The sequence below is a fragment of the Scylla paramamosain genome, chromosome 12, assembly GCF_035594125.1.
Source record: "Scylla paramamosain isolate STU-SP2022 chromosome 12, ASM3559412v1, whole genome shotgun sequence".
NCBI lineage: Eukaryota > Metazoa > Arthropoda > Malacostraca > Decapoda > Portunidae > Scylla > Scylla paramamosain.
In genome coordinates, this window is record NC_087162.1 from 5,417,886 (window position 1) to 5,430,003 (window position 12,118).

A 12,118-nucleotide genomic window follows, 5' to 3' on the forward strand; every position below is an offset into this window, starting at 1 on the left:
GTGCATTATATACAGCGGTATTAGCATTTTTTTTTTTTTATCGTCATACTTTAATATTATGCAGGTGACACCCTCATCAATGTTGTTTATATAAACTAAAAAGAGTACAGTTGATCCTCGGAGCACCCTGCAGGTTACGCTGGAGGGGTAGAGGAGGTCGTGAGTATAAGCTGAAGAGGAGAGGAGGAGGGTGTGTGTGTGTGTGTATTGGTTGTGGGGGAGACAAAGAGGGTGTGTTTGTAAGTTGAAGACGAGACATTGAGGTTGATGTAGCCTTTCGTTCAACTAATATAACGAGGAGTGGTCTGAAAGCATTTCGAAGAAGAGTATGACAGGGAGACAATGATGGAGCGGACTTCAGAATCAGGTAAGTCTGGGAGTTGGCTGGTGAGTCATAGATGCGATCGTGAAAATATACTTTATGACAATAGTGAGAGGAGCAAAACTAATGATACTAAGTGACTATGCTACCTTTTTTTTTGTTGTTGCTTTTGCTACTTCTATTCCCGACTTTACTACTACTGCTACCTCTACTGCTACTAATCATACTACTACTACTGCTACCTCTACTGCTACTAATCATAATACTACTACTGCTACTACCACTACTACAACGACTGTTACTGCTACTACTACTACTGCTGCTGCTGCTGCTGCTGCTGCTGCTGCTGCTGCTGCTGCTGCTGCTGCTGCTGCTGCTGCTGCTGCTGCTACTACTACTACTACTACTACTACTACTACTACTACTACTACTACTACTACTACTACTACTACTACTACTACTACTACTATTACTACTACTACTACTGCTGCTGCTGCTGCTGTTGCTGCTGCTGCTGCTGCTGCTGCTGCTACTACTACTACTACTACTACTTCTACTACTACTACTACTATTACGTCTTATAAAAGTGACTTTCCTATACATTTTGAGTTCACCGCACGTGGAAATAGGTACATGATTTCCAAGAATCCAACAAACTAAGCAAAAGGTTCCTAATCTTACAGTCTTGAGACACTTTCGAAAGTATTCAGGTCAGCATGTTTGAAAATCTTGTGGTTTTAGCCTTTTGGGGGCAACATTTATGGCGGGTCATTATTAATTGTTGTTCTTTTACCCCCATTTCTCGAGAATCCTTATATATGCTTTGCTGATATGCTTTTGTTCATACGCTTTGCTGTAAACCACTAACAAAACGTACAATTTTTCTTTCTTCCCTATACCATAATGGATCAGTGATTTTAATGATACTATTTCCTTTGATATTAACGCATCACATTATTTTACTATAGTATTCATGACGTCTCTGACAGGGTACTTACCACATTGTCAACGAGAGCTTTCTACCGGTTATTTATATGCTCTCATCCATACAGCGTTCACCTTCAGAGAACGGGGCATCTGAGGATGTCCTGGGAAAGGCACCTCTGACCTCTGATCCTCATCCCATCAGGAGGGACGCGAACTGATAGGCTGGCAGGTGCAGGAATGGCAGTGTCTTTTGTATGATAGTGGTGGTGGTGATTGTGGTGGTGGTGGAAGTGGTGGTGGTTGTGGGGAAGGGGGTTGGGATTGCGGGCGGGGGTGATAATATGATGGGGAGGTAATGCCGAGCACTACCATAGCTGCTCATGACGGCAGAGGGAGGAAGGAAGCGCCAGCGTTCATCTGCTCTGGTTTTATTACCCTGCCAGCATGCCTGGTTAGGTTTTACCGGCTGGACACTTTCTGACGAGTGACGCGTTGTCAGCGTAACCAGATGAGGACCTGTGTTCATCAGATGTCTGCGTTCATGCGTGAACGGGGCCGGCGGTGGGGAGGCGTCTTAGCCAAACCTGCCCTGGCTCTGGGCGAAGCGAATCTGCTCGATGGCGTGGGCGGGGAGTGGGTGAGGCGTGGGGATAAGCGGGGATACTGGGCGGTAGCCATTCTCGTCAGCCACGTAGCTCACACTGCCGATGCCTCCCTCGGGGAAAGGAAAGCTGGAATGACGGAGAAGATTGGGGTGAGCGAGACTGGAGCAGCAGGAGGCAGGTGTGGTGGGACACCTGGTTTTGAGTTACTGACAGGTCCTTTTTTGCACGCGTGACTCACCTGAAGCTGCCGTCGATGTTGCTCTGGCCCTTGGATCCAGGAGTTCCCCGTGCCTCCACGTTGATGCCGTTCTCCGTCTGGAATCCGTAGCGGAACCTGGCGCCGTCAGGACCCTCCTGAGACTGCGACAGGATAGCGATGTGTCTTCCGTCGCCGTAATAAGGGCGCCCGAATCGGCCGAAGAACTGCGGGGCGGCAGTGGCGGCGGCCACCAGACACACGAGGAGAGCCTGTAGAAGCGACAGGAAGGAGCCTTATTGGCCAAAGATGTTCCACTGCTGTGTCTCGAGGATTGGTGGAGGACTGCTCAAGATGAGGAGAGGCAGAATCGCTAAGGATGTTTATATTAGTGTGTCGTGATGAGACTGGAAGGGACTTGAGGACAAGTTACAGTGTAACGAGAGGTGTGTGAGGAGGCGTCCCCTGCTGTGTACTCACGAGCTGCATGTTGAGAGGCTGCGGTGAGCTGATTCTGACAGACAGTCGATCGCAGTTGCATTTATACACGGGGGAGGCGTGTCTTCGCCTTCCTGCTCACCTTTCTGGAGCGTCCCAAGGCCCTGATTAAAACAGAACAAGTTTCACGATGCCGCTTGGTAACCTCTTGGCCTGTCACCCCCAGGAGCGCACCCCATCTGCACGCCTCGCCTTCACGCCTCTGGAGCAGGGCGGTCAAGCAGCAGGGAATGCGTGTTTTTCACTTGTACTGTTGATTCTCAGCGACGCTTTCACTTGCACTGAATGACTGAACAGTAACGACGCTCAAAATGATACATTGTTAAAGAAGCACCTGATGTCAATAAAATGGTAAATAGATAAACTGACGCCTCAATTGATGATGATGGTATTACGAGTACTAATTACAGTAATGACAGTAATGATTACAGTAATAATAATAACTAGCGAGTTGCCTGAAACTTTCACGGAAGCAGGAAACACATGAATACCCTCATCACCATGTATGAGTCAGGTCAACCCTTATCCCTTTGTCTTCGGAAGCCATCCTCGGCCGTGACGTGAGTCGGCAGGCCCAGCAACCACCCCACCATCATCGGTAGTCCTCGTCCAGCCAGCCTCAATGTTGGACGTGCGGGTCCTTGCAACTTACTTATTATTATGTTTTTTATAATTTTATTTTATTATATCAATATACAGGAGCTGATTTTTACCACCGTGTTTTCTTGGCCACCACCTCTACAGAAGTACTAGTCCTAGAAGCACTACATTCCCTGGTACATAAAAATGATGGCCGCGATGGGAGTCGACGCTACCAGTCTTCTTGTCCACTCCCCCTTCTCGTCGTCAGCTACACCAGCTATCTTCATCTCCTCTGGGTTACCTGCTAAGTCGTCACCGACGTATTTCTGCTGAGCTGTCACCGACGCAAACTGCTACACTACTACACGTCTACGGTGCTTTCTTCAGCTGCTTTCCGTGCCTCTCTGAAGCTTTTTATGCCAATCCTGCCCCGCCAGCCTCTTCCTGTACGACTTCAAGCCGTCACAGACGCCGTCCTTGTTTCAAATCTTGAACTTTTAAGCCTTCACCGACGCAACTCGACTGCTTTGCTGCTAATCCCGTCGTTCCAAGATTTTTTATATCATGCCTTCTGGTGCAAACTGTGGTGTCTTTTTGTGGCAGTCTCTGCACCCAACGCGGGCCACTCACCCACCACACTCGACGGAAATTATCGCCATCATGTGCGTTATTTGTGCAACGTTTTGATTTTTGCAGAGCAATTTTATTTTGCAATTTATTGCAAATTTATTGTTCTCTCTAGTGTTTTTGTTGACCTGTGATTAGCTGTGCTAACGTCACAGCTCTGTGAGTTTTGTGATTTGGCTGCTGTGTTCTTTTCTGACGTCACTGCTATGTGAGTTCTGTGATTCGTCAGTACTCACTTTTCTGACGTCATTGTTCTGTGAGCCTTACGATTGTCTATAGTGCATACATCACGTGTCTTACACAGATAAGTACGTCTTTATTATGTAAATCAGTGTGTCTGCTTCAGCCTGTATGCTTTCGCTGCAAGGACTCCGCGAGGAGGATGGCCGAGCAATGTGGCGGGACGCTTCGCCCGCCCCTGTATTCAATTCTCCGGTCCTCTGGGACCTGACGCCAAACCTCTGGCCGCCCTATCTATCACCACGTGGGAGTGAGGTTAACCATCATCCCTTTGTCTCCGGACGTCAGCCCCGGCCGTGACCTAAGCCGGCAGGCCCAGCAACCATCCCATCATCAGTAGTCCGTGTCCGCCTGGCTTCCGTGGCGGAGCATGTGGCCCGCTGGCAGCTGATCACGTATCATTTTGTACAGTTTTATTTTATTAATATATCTGCAGCTGCTTTAACAACGAGTTTATCTGCATCCTGGCCACCACCTACACAGTACTAGAAGAACCAGGATTTACACATGGTCGCCTGATACAACACTTGGCAAATACGGACACTTCACCTCTGGTCGCAGGCTTGCTGTGCCGCACTTTGAGGGCACAGGTCGGTGCATCCCCACGAATATGAAGTGAACAAAATGTCATTAATAAAAGTGAATAAAAGTAAAAATAACAGGATATTTGAATGGAAGCCAAAGAGTGTACCAGTTTCGGAAGATGGCCAATGGTAGGGAAAAATTATAGAGGTGTATTTATTTATTTATTGTAAGTTGTGTTTGTCCTTGTTTTTACTACTAGTAGCTTCATTAAAGCACTTATTTTGGGTTTTTAATCAATTTTTTTATCAGTGTATGTTTTTATCTTTTTTTCTTTCTCTCTTTTCGTCTTTTTCATTATTTTATCTTTTTATTGCCTTGCATTTATTTATCATACCTTTGCATACATGTTTCCTTTCACTTGTAATATATTTACCTGGCGTCGTGTCCTTTTCCGTCATGTTTGAATCCCTGATGCGCATTTATCACCACACGTCCGGGTTGTTTCTTGTAACCTTTTATACAGTACACAGTGTCCCGCGAGTTAAGGTACATATATCGGGATATGATAAAGTAATTCTAAGTCGCAAATACTCTATACACATATGGTGTGTTTTGCTTTATTTGGGAGAAATTAACTTGTAAGTTGTGTGTTACCGGAGCCGCTCGCCTGGGCGGACCTCCGCCTCCCTCCCTGTTTCCTCGGCTTGCTACCTCCTCGAGTGGTGCCGCGTGGCTAAGTAATATTTTTTTGTATACAATCTTCGCAGTCAAATCTTTACAGGAAACAGCAAACGACAGAAATTTTTGTATGTGTCAGTGAAGAAAATGTCCAGGTAACACAGCAATGTAGTGGTGGTTAAGAGCCGCTTTTCAAACATACGGGGACACCCTGTGTTTATCGTCCTCCCGAGGCATTCGCTTGAGTTTCATGATTTCCTTACCCTCATCGTAATTTGCCTTTTTCCATTGTCTGCCTGTGTAATTTATGTACCATCTTAAAGTGCATTTTCATGATCATTTTCATGATCATGATTATTAATTGTTTGTATCTGTTCTCCATTTTATAGTGTTTTCATAATTCATGTATCCCTAAATGTCTTTCACTTCTTGATCAGTCTGTAGATACGACATTATTTTTCTTATTTCTGTTCCCTTTTTAATTGTTTTTAGCTCTTCCAGAATTGGTGATTCTGTTTCATATCTTTCTTGTATTATCTTTTTTCTACTTCCCTGTTTCTCCATATACTTTTGTTTTCCATTATTTTCAAGTTTGTCTTTTGTTATTGTCAAAATATCAAATTTTTCTGCATTTCTTTTACTTCTTCGTTAGATAGAACGCAATGAACAATTTTGGTGTTACCAGCAAACTTTGATACTATGGAGGTGAGATCTTTTATCGATGCCGTTTATAGAAACTAAAAAAGAGTACAGGTCCTAAAACTGATCCTAGGGGCACCCTGCTGGTTACACTAGTCCTCTTGTATGCTTTTCCATTTATTTCAACCTTTAAGGGTGAGAGGAAGTTGTGAATGTGTGTGAGTTGGCGGGGAGAGGAGGAGGTTTTAGTGGGTGTGTCAGTTGACGTGGAGAACAGGAGGGCGTGAGTGTGTATGGGTTGAGGGGGCGACGAGGAGGGTGTGTGTGTGGGGTTTTAGGGAGAGACAAGGAGGGTGTGAGTGTCTGAGTTGAGGAAGAGACAAGCAATGAATAAGAGAGGCAGGGACTAAGGGCGCTTGTGAATTAGGTAAGTGTGGTAGTTGCCATGTGAGTCTCAAAAGTTATTGATGTCATGGTGAAAATGTTAGTCATAGTAACAAAAATAAAGAGAATATGGATTATCTTACCGTTTTTGTTGCTGCTATTGCTGTACTGCCATTCCCGACTACTACTACTACTACTACTACTTCTATCATTATTATAACTATTACTACTACTACTGCTACTGCTATTATTACTGCTACTGTTACTACTATTTCTGCTGCTACTACTACTACTACTACTACTACTACTACTACTACTACTACTACTACTACTACTGTTATCATTATCATTATAGCTACTACTACTGCTGCTGTTAGTACTGCTACACTATTTCTACTGCTGTTACTACTACTACATTGTTACTGCTGTTGTTACTACTGCTACACTACTACTACTACTACTACTACTACTACTACTACTACTACTACTACTACCACCACCACAGCTACTATTACATCTTGTGAAAGTAACTTTTGCAAGATATTTTGTGTTCATTGCGTATGAAGTATGTCCGTACATGCTTTCAAAGAACCCAACACACTAACCAACAGATTACTAATCTTTCAGTCTCAAGACACTTCCGAAAGTATTCAGGCCAGGATGTTTGAAAGTCTTTTTCAATCTTTTTTGGGGCGACAATTTTGGCGGGTCATTATTTCATGTTATTCTTTTATCCCATTGCTCGAGAAGCCCTGGCATATGCTTTGCAGTAAACCACAAATGAAACATAACTTTTCTTTTTTCCCCGTAGCATAATGGATCAGTAATGATAAGGATACCATGTTCTTGCTGCAATGCCGGACTTTCTGTGCGTCAGCTTGACACTCCATCATAAAAGTAATTTCTTTGATATTAACACTTCAGATATCTTAGTTAAAGTATTTATGATGCCTATGACACGGTAATTACCACACTGACATTGAGAGCTCTCTACCGGTTATTTATATACTCTCATCCACGCAGCGTTCACCTTCAGACAACGGGGCCTCTGAAGATGTCCTGGGAAAGGCACCTTTGACCTCCCACCCTCGCCCCGTCAGGAGGGTCGTGGGCTGGTAGGCTGGCAGGTGCAGGAGTGACAGTGTCTCATGTACGAAGGTGGTGGTGGTGGTGGTGGTGGTGGCGGCGGCGGCGTTAGTGGTGATGGAGGTGTGGGTGGGAATGCGATGGTAAGACAATGCCGAGCATTACCACAGTTGATGAAGACTGCTAAGGGAGGAAGGAAGCACCAGCGTTCATCTGCTCTGTCTTTATTATCCTGACAACATGCCTGGTTAGGTTGTACTGGCTAGACACTTTCTGACGAGTGACGCGTGGTCATCGAAACCAGATGAGGACCTCTGTTCGTCAGATGTCCGCGTCTGGGTGTGGACGGGGACGGCATTGGAGAGGCGCCTCAGCCTGATCTGCCCTGGCTTTGAGCGAAGCGAATCTGTTCAATGGCGTGGGCGGGGAGTGGGTGAGGCGTGGGGATGAGCGGGGACTCTGGGCGGTAGCCATTCTCGTCAGCCACGTAGCTCACACTGCCGGTGCCTCCCTCAGGGAAAGGAAAGCTGGAATGACGGGGAAGATTGGGCTTAGCGAGGCTGGATCAGCAGGCGGCAAGAGTGTTGTGACACCTGGGTCAGGTACTCACAGGTCCTTCCTTGGACACGTGACTCACCTGAAGCTGCCGTCGATGTTGCTCTGGCCCTTGGATCCAGGAGTGCCCCGCGCCTCTACGTTGATGCCGTTCTCTGTCTGGAATGCGTAGCGGAACCTGGCGCCGTCAGGACCCTCCTGGGACTGTGACAGGATGGCGATGTGTTTGCCGTCGCCGTAATAAGGGCGCCCGAATCGGCCGAAGAACTGCGGGGCGGCAGTGGTGGCGGCCACCAGGCACACGAGGAGAGCCTGTAGGAGCGACAGGAATGAGTCTTATTGGCCAAAGATGTTCCACTGCTGTGTCTCGAGGACTGGTGGAGGACAGCCCAGGAGAAGGAGAAGCAGAGTCGCCCATCGTGTTCACATTAGTGAGTCGTGATGAAACTGGCAGGGACTTGAGGACAAGTCATAGTGTAACGAGAGGTGTGTGAGGAGGCTGTGTACTCACGAGCTGCATGTTGAGAGGCTGCGGTGAGCTGATTCTGACAGACAATCGATCGCAGCTGCATTTATACACGGGTGAAGCGTGTCTTCGCCTTCCTGCTCACCTTTCTGGAGCGTCCCAAGGCCCTGATTAAAACAGAACAAGTTTCATGATGCCGCTTGGTAACCTCTTGCCCCGTCACCCCCAGGAGCGCTTCCCCCTGCACGCCTCGCCTTCACGCCCCTGGAGCAGGGCGGTCAAGCAGCAGGGAAGACGTGTTTGTCATTTGTTTTGCTGATACTTAGCGACGTTAATTGTAATGAATAACAGGCACAATGTTCAATGATATATTGATAAAGAAACATCTGATGGCAATAAAAAGATTAATAAACTGGTGATAGTAATGATGATATTACTAGTACTTGTAATACTACTCTAATAATAGTTATATTAATGGTAACAAATAGTAATAATAACAATGATAATAACTATGATAATAATAATAATAATAATAATAATAATAATAATAATGATGATGATGATCATAGAAGCTGTATTAAAATTAATTAGAATAAGCCATGCCTTGTCCTTCCTAAATCTTTGCTGGAGAACTTCAAGGTGAAGTGACCCTTCATTATCCCTTCAGTATGAAGCAACGACCACCTGAGCCTTCTCTCCAAGCACATCCTTTACCGCTGTTCGCGCGGTGCTCTGCTACTGATGGTGAGCAGGGAAATGGGTTTAAATACATATCATTGTTAAGAGTGGCGGAGCGTCAGGGCGCCTTTCCATCCATGTGTTGTTTGTGAGTGGCACTGGTGTGCATCGCGCCTGCAGGGCCTCAGGGTCTGCAGACTCTTCACTACTGTTACCACTTTCAACACTACATATCTTGGCAAGTGAAAGAATAGGAACTAGAATGAATGATGACCAAGTTTTCTTAAAGTGGTCTTCAGTTTAGTATTATAAGGAGGAATATAATTCGTTCACGGAAAGAACTTTGATTTTTTACAGATTTTTTTTTTTTAATATTAAAGAAAAGAATATTATTGTGGATGATAAAAAGTAAAGGTTTAGAAAGCTTTACTTGAACTAAGAACTTGTCCAATTTTTTGGCGCAACCAAGAAGAGAAGCTGTCAACAAAATTCAAAATAAACTTGTAGCTATTAATAAAACTTGTAGCTATCAATAAAACTCGAAGAAAAATTAATGAATTTCGCAGCTTTCTCCACGAGTCCATAATAGAATGTCGAGGAAAATCCTGGTATGAAAAATATACCTTGGCAAACCGGAAAGGCCGACTGGTGTGATGTCATATGGGAAGCATCGCGCTGGACTGGACGCCTGTGCTGGCCCCCCGCTAGTACCAGGAAACACAAAGGGAGAGAATTTGATTTTGTTACATTTTTACACGGTGTAACACGAGTTTCTTCGCGTATTGCTAAAGGTGAATGTACAGGCTAATGTAATTTGAAAATGTTCTATACACATATGCATTTCGAGGCGTTGTTCAGCCGTGGTGTGAAATTCAAGTATGGCCTGGCGACAGATACTACGGCGGGGCCGTGTGGGTATCCATGGCGGAATGCTAAGACGTGGATGTCCGTTGGTGAAATTGTGAATTAGTAAGTCATGATTTATATAAATTTTGAAGTTTTACAGTGATAGCAACGTACTGGTGATTTACCAATAAACATTACACGATGACAGTATGGATGTAATAAGCGATAAATAAAATAATAGGCTTCATGGCACCATGCATTGTCTCCCCTGGCAGGGAGTGGGAAGGAGTGAGTGGAGTGACCATGAACACGTTCAGATTGTATTTCATAATTTAAAGTAATATGAAGTGTGTGATATGTTGTTTCTCCGCCATGATTACTCGCCCCGCGCCTGTTGTTGTACTGTCTCCCGGCCACACTTGAATTTCACACCACTGCTAAACAAAACCTTAAAATGCAGATGTGCATAGAACATTTTCGACTTAGATTAACTTGTACTTTCATATCTAGCAATATCCACAGAAACTCGAGTTACACCCTGTAGATAAATTAAATTTTTCTGCATGAAATCTAATGCCGGCTGCTTTTGATGCTGCTGCAGCTGCTACTGTTGTTGCTCCTGCTGCTATTGCTGCTGCTACTGCTGCTGCAGTATTCACACGGTGTTTCATGCTCCCATTTACTCTCTCTGTGGGAATAATGACACCAGAGGAAGCAATTGTTCCCTGCCCTCCTCCGTCTCCCATTGTGGTCGCCTGTTACGACACGTTACAAATACGGACACTGCACCTCGTGTGGCAGGCTTGCTGTGCCGCACTTTAAGGGCACAGCTCGTTGCATCTCCATGGCTATGAAGTGAGTAAAATGTCATTAATAAAAGTGAATAGAAGTAAAAATTAATAGATGTGAATGGCAGCCAAAGAGTGTACGCGTGTCGAAAGATTGCCAGTGGTAGGAAAAAATTATGGAGGGGTATTTTTTATGATTAGTGAATTTATTCTTTAAAACTCACTTTTCCTTTTTTTCTGCTACTATTGTTTCCAGTGAAACGCTTGATATACTTCTATTCCTCATTTTATCACGTGTTCACATAATTCATGTATATTTAAATGTCTTTCACTTTATTATCGGTCTGTAGAAAGTTTTTTTATTTTTTTTATTTTTGCCATTTCTATTTCTTGATAATTGTTCTTAGTTATTCTTTCATTATTCCTGATTCTGTTTTTTTTTTTTACTTTTCATGTATTATTTTTTCCTAGTTCCCTACTTTCCCATATTGTTTTGTTTTACCTTATCTTGGAATTTGTCTTTTGTTACTGTCTAATGATTGCTGCTTATGTTTTCTTTTTATCTTCGCTCTTCTTCGTAATCCTTAAGTTTGTTCGTTTCCTTTAGGTACTCTTTCATCTTTTCTTTAATCTCTATTTCCCTGCGTGATCTTTGCTACTTTAATTCATACTTATAATATATTGAATTCCTTACACTTATACTACTGTTGCTCTTTCATCTCATCTTTTCCTTCCTCTCTGTTCACCTGCTTTTTTCTTTCGTATTACCCTTGCAGTTTCTGGTTTCTTACACCGTATGTGTATTTATCTTGATTTCATTGTTTACTGCTGTTACTGTTATATTTTCCTTCTCCGTTTCCCTGTTCTCTTTTTTTTTTTTTTATTCTTTTAATCTGTATCGTGTATCCTATTTGTTTCCCCTCCATTTCCTTATTTATTTACGAGTATTCTTCATCCTTACGTTTTTTTTTTTTTTTACTGTTATTCTTTCGTAATTTTCTTCTGTTTCTCTCTGCCCTGTCTTTTCACTCTATACTCGTATTTGGTATGTATTCTATTTCATCTTGACATTTTGTATTTCAGTCTATCTAGATTTTTCTCTGTTTCCTTGTTTTGTCTTTCCGTACACCTGAAGTCTGTATTTTGCATGACTTGCACTTGTATTTTCGTAATAAATCCAACATTCTCCTCCATACACAAGTCTTGCCTCCCGGAACACACACGCGGCGTCTTGTCTTTCGCCGCGTCCGCCTTGGGGATTGAAAAACTCAGACGCAAGGGCAGTGAAGGAAAGTGATAGATCTGCCCTGTCTCTCACCTTGTCTCCTGGAACACTCTCAGGACAGGATGGAGCGGGATTTCCTGCGTTGCGTAAACTTGGGATGGAAGTGTGGAGGCACTGAAGGAGGTTGAATGTGTGTGTGAGTTGAGTTACATAGAGTTACATACAGGCCACAACAGACCTTGCGGTCCACA

At 44.1% G+C, this 12,118-nt stretch overlaps 2 protein-coding genes across 2 annotated transcripts; both read right to left on the reverse strand.

Moving 5' to 3' along the window:
* Positions 1 to 1,661: 1,661 nt before the first annotated feature.
* Positions 1,662 to 2,738, reverse strand: LOC135105387 (cuticle protein AM1199-like). The gene is made up of 3 exons (XM_064013520.1): positions 2,531 to 2,738; positions 2,093 to 2,322; positions 1,662 to 1,980 (listed from the first exon to the last, which is right to left on the reverse strand). Exons 1-3 carry the CDS (start codon positions 2,537 to 2,539, stop codon positions 1,824 to 1,826), a joined length of 396 nt encoding a protein of 131 aa, XP_063869590.1. The 5' UTR covers positions 2,540 to 2,738; the 3' UTR covers positions 1,662 to 1,823.
* Positions 2,739 to 7,517: 4,779 nt separating this feature from the next.
* LOC135105388 (cuticle protein AM1199-like) lies at positions 7,518 to 8,483 on the reverse strand. Its single transcript, XM_064013521.1, has 3 exons — positions 8,376 to 8,483; positions 7,947 to 8,176; positions 7,518 to 7,836 (listed from the first exon to the last, which is right to left on the reverse strand). Exons 1-3 carry the CDS (start codon positions 8,382 to 8,384, stop codon positions 7,680 to 7,682), a joined length of 396 nt encoding a protein of 131 aa, XP_063869591.1. The 5' UTR covers positions 8,385 to 8,483; the 3' UTR covers positions 7,518 to 7,679.
* Between the last annotated feature and the right edge of the window lie 3,635 nt (positions 8,484 to 12,118).